The following is a 2127-nucleotide window of genomic DNA, read 5'->3' on the forward strand; positions in this document are numbered from 1 at the left end:
CTTGTAACCTTTTTTGTTCGGGGATAACTGAACAGCGCCAGTCCTGGGTCAAACTAGACCTTCTAAAATAAAAGGTCTAGATGTCAGAACTTGGCAAGTCTAGCGCCTGACCTGGGCGAAACTAGGGCCAGATCTAAGCGAAACAAGTGCCAGAACTGGGCCAGATCAGATCTCCCATCCTAGATAGACCAGATAAAATCGATCCTGGGACAGATCTTGCATCAAACTACCATGCAATTTTTCTACACGGGTGACAATATTTAATAATAACTTACCAAATTTTAAAATAAATTAAATAAAATAATGAATAAATTTGTAAGAAAGCTATTCTTTTTTTGTATGAAACTGATCTTTATAATTAAAAATTTAACTTTTAAGTAGAAGATGTATTTTTTTAGTTGGCAATTCGTCTTTTCTTCTAGAAATTAAATCTTCTAGATTAAAAGTCCTCATTTTGTTTAAAAATTCATGTTTCTGGTTGAAAATTGAATTTTTAATCTGAAAATAGGACTATTCCATTTTTTTTAATTCATGTTTTTAATTGAAAATTGATCTTCTCTAGTTGAAAATCTAACTATTTGGTTAAAAATATGTCATTTTGGTAAAAAATGAATCTTTTAGATTAAAAACTCAACTTATTTGTAGAAAACTCTTTTTTTGGTTTGAAAATTGAACGTTTTAGTCGAAAGCTAAACTATTTAATGAAAAATTAACATTTTTATTAATTATTCATATTTTTCGTTGAAAATTAAGCTATTTATTGCACAATTTAACTATATGGTAGAAGATTGACTTTCTTGTTGAAAAATCATATTTTCGGGTTTACGAGTTAACATTTTTCTTTAAACATTCGACTTTTTAGTTTGAAAATTTATTTCTTTTGTTGACTATTATTATATTTGGGAGAAAATCAACCTTTGTTAAAAATTCCTTTATTTGTTAGAGTATACAACCGTTTTGTTAAAAATTGGTTGTTCCTAATTGAATTCAATTGGCTAAAAATTCTTTTTTTTTATTAATATTTAATTTTTCTACTGAAAATATAACGATTCAATTTTTCATCAAGAGCTTATCATCTTTAGTTGAAAATTCAACACTTTGTTTATAAACTAATTTGTCTTAATTTAAATTAACGTTCTTGTCGAAAATTCATTTTTTCAAATTTTAAAATCAACGGTTGTCTCAAACATTCGACTTTTCTGCTTTTACTATATTTTTAAGTCATAATTAAGTTAATTAATTAAGTTAATTAAGTTTAATAATTTTTTTAAAATTCAACTATTTAGTTAAAAATGTAATTACAGTAAAACCCTTTAATAGCCCTCCCTTCTATAGCCCTTCCAAGAATTGACGCTGCGCCGCAGGTAGGTGTAAGAGGAGCTGCGCAGCGAACGCGGGGCTGCAGTTGTCACTCAAGCGAGCAGTCAAACATGAACAAACAAAAGCGGAGCGGGCTGTAATGAGTTAGTGCCCACCCACCGTAAGCCCCAAAATCGGTGCTATAGAAGAGTTTCACTGTATTTTGTTAAAAATTTCACTACCTTGTTGAAAATACAATTATTTTGTTGATATCTTTTTTTTTTTTAATTTAACTGTTTTGTTAAAAAGTTTATCTTTGAAATTAATAAAATTCATCTTTTTAACTTATAGTTCAGAACACAATTAACATTTTGTAGGTACCAATTTGCTGCTAATAATGCTGGAACGTACTTTTATCATTCGCACATCTCCACTCATCGAATGGACGGTCAATACGGAAGTTTAATTATCCGTCAAACACCTTCTACGGATCCTAATTGGTCCCAGTATGACGAAGATCTTCCGTCTCATGTGATATTAGTGAGTGACTGGATGCACTATTTGTCGACAGAATTATATCCGGGACACAACTCCGAGCGCGGACAAACGCCAAATAATTTTTTGATAAATGGGAGAGGACGTCAAATGGCAAGTCAAAATTTTATCCTTTTTTCCTTAGTCGACTTTACCCCGCACCCTAGACAACTTTACCCCGCAACCTAGACAACTTTACCCCTACCCCTTCTGACTTTACCCCGTACCCTAACAGAGTTTTCCCCGTACTCTATCTGAATTTGCCCCGTACTCTTTCCGAATTTCCCTTCTACC

General features: G+C 31.6%; 1 protein-coding gene across 1 annotated transcript in view; it reads left to right on the forward strand.

Annotated features, from left to right (window-relative positions):
* The window catches only part of LOC117181019, an 83324-nt gene that overhangs the window by 68175 nt on the left and 13022 nt on the right, over positions 1-2127 (forward strand). The window contains exon 15 of the mRNA XM_033373588.1: positions 1677-1947. Coding sequence (XP_033229479.1) covers positions 1677-1947 — 271 coding nt within the window. The remainder of the gene's footprint in view (positions 1-1676; positions 1948-2127) is intronic.

The sequence above is a fragment of the Belonocnema kinseyi genome, chromosome 10 (genome assembly GCF_010883055.1).
Source record: "Belonocnema kinseyi isolate 2016_QV_RU_SX_M_011 chromosome 10, B_treatae_v1, whole genome shotgun sequence".
NCBI classification, from domain to species: Eukaryota; Metazoa; Arthropoda; class Insecta; order Hymenoptera; family Cynipidae; genus Belonocnema; species Belonocnema kinseyi.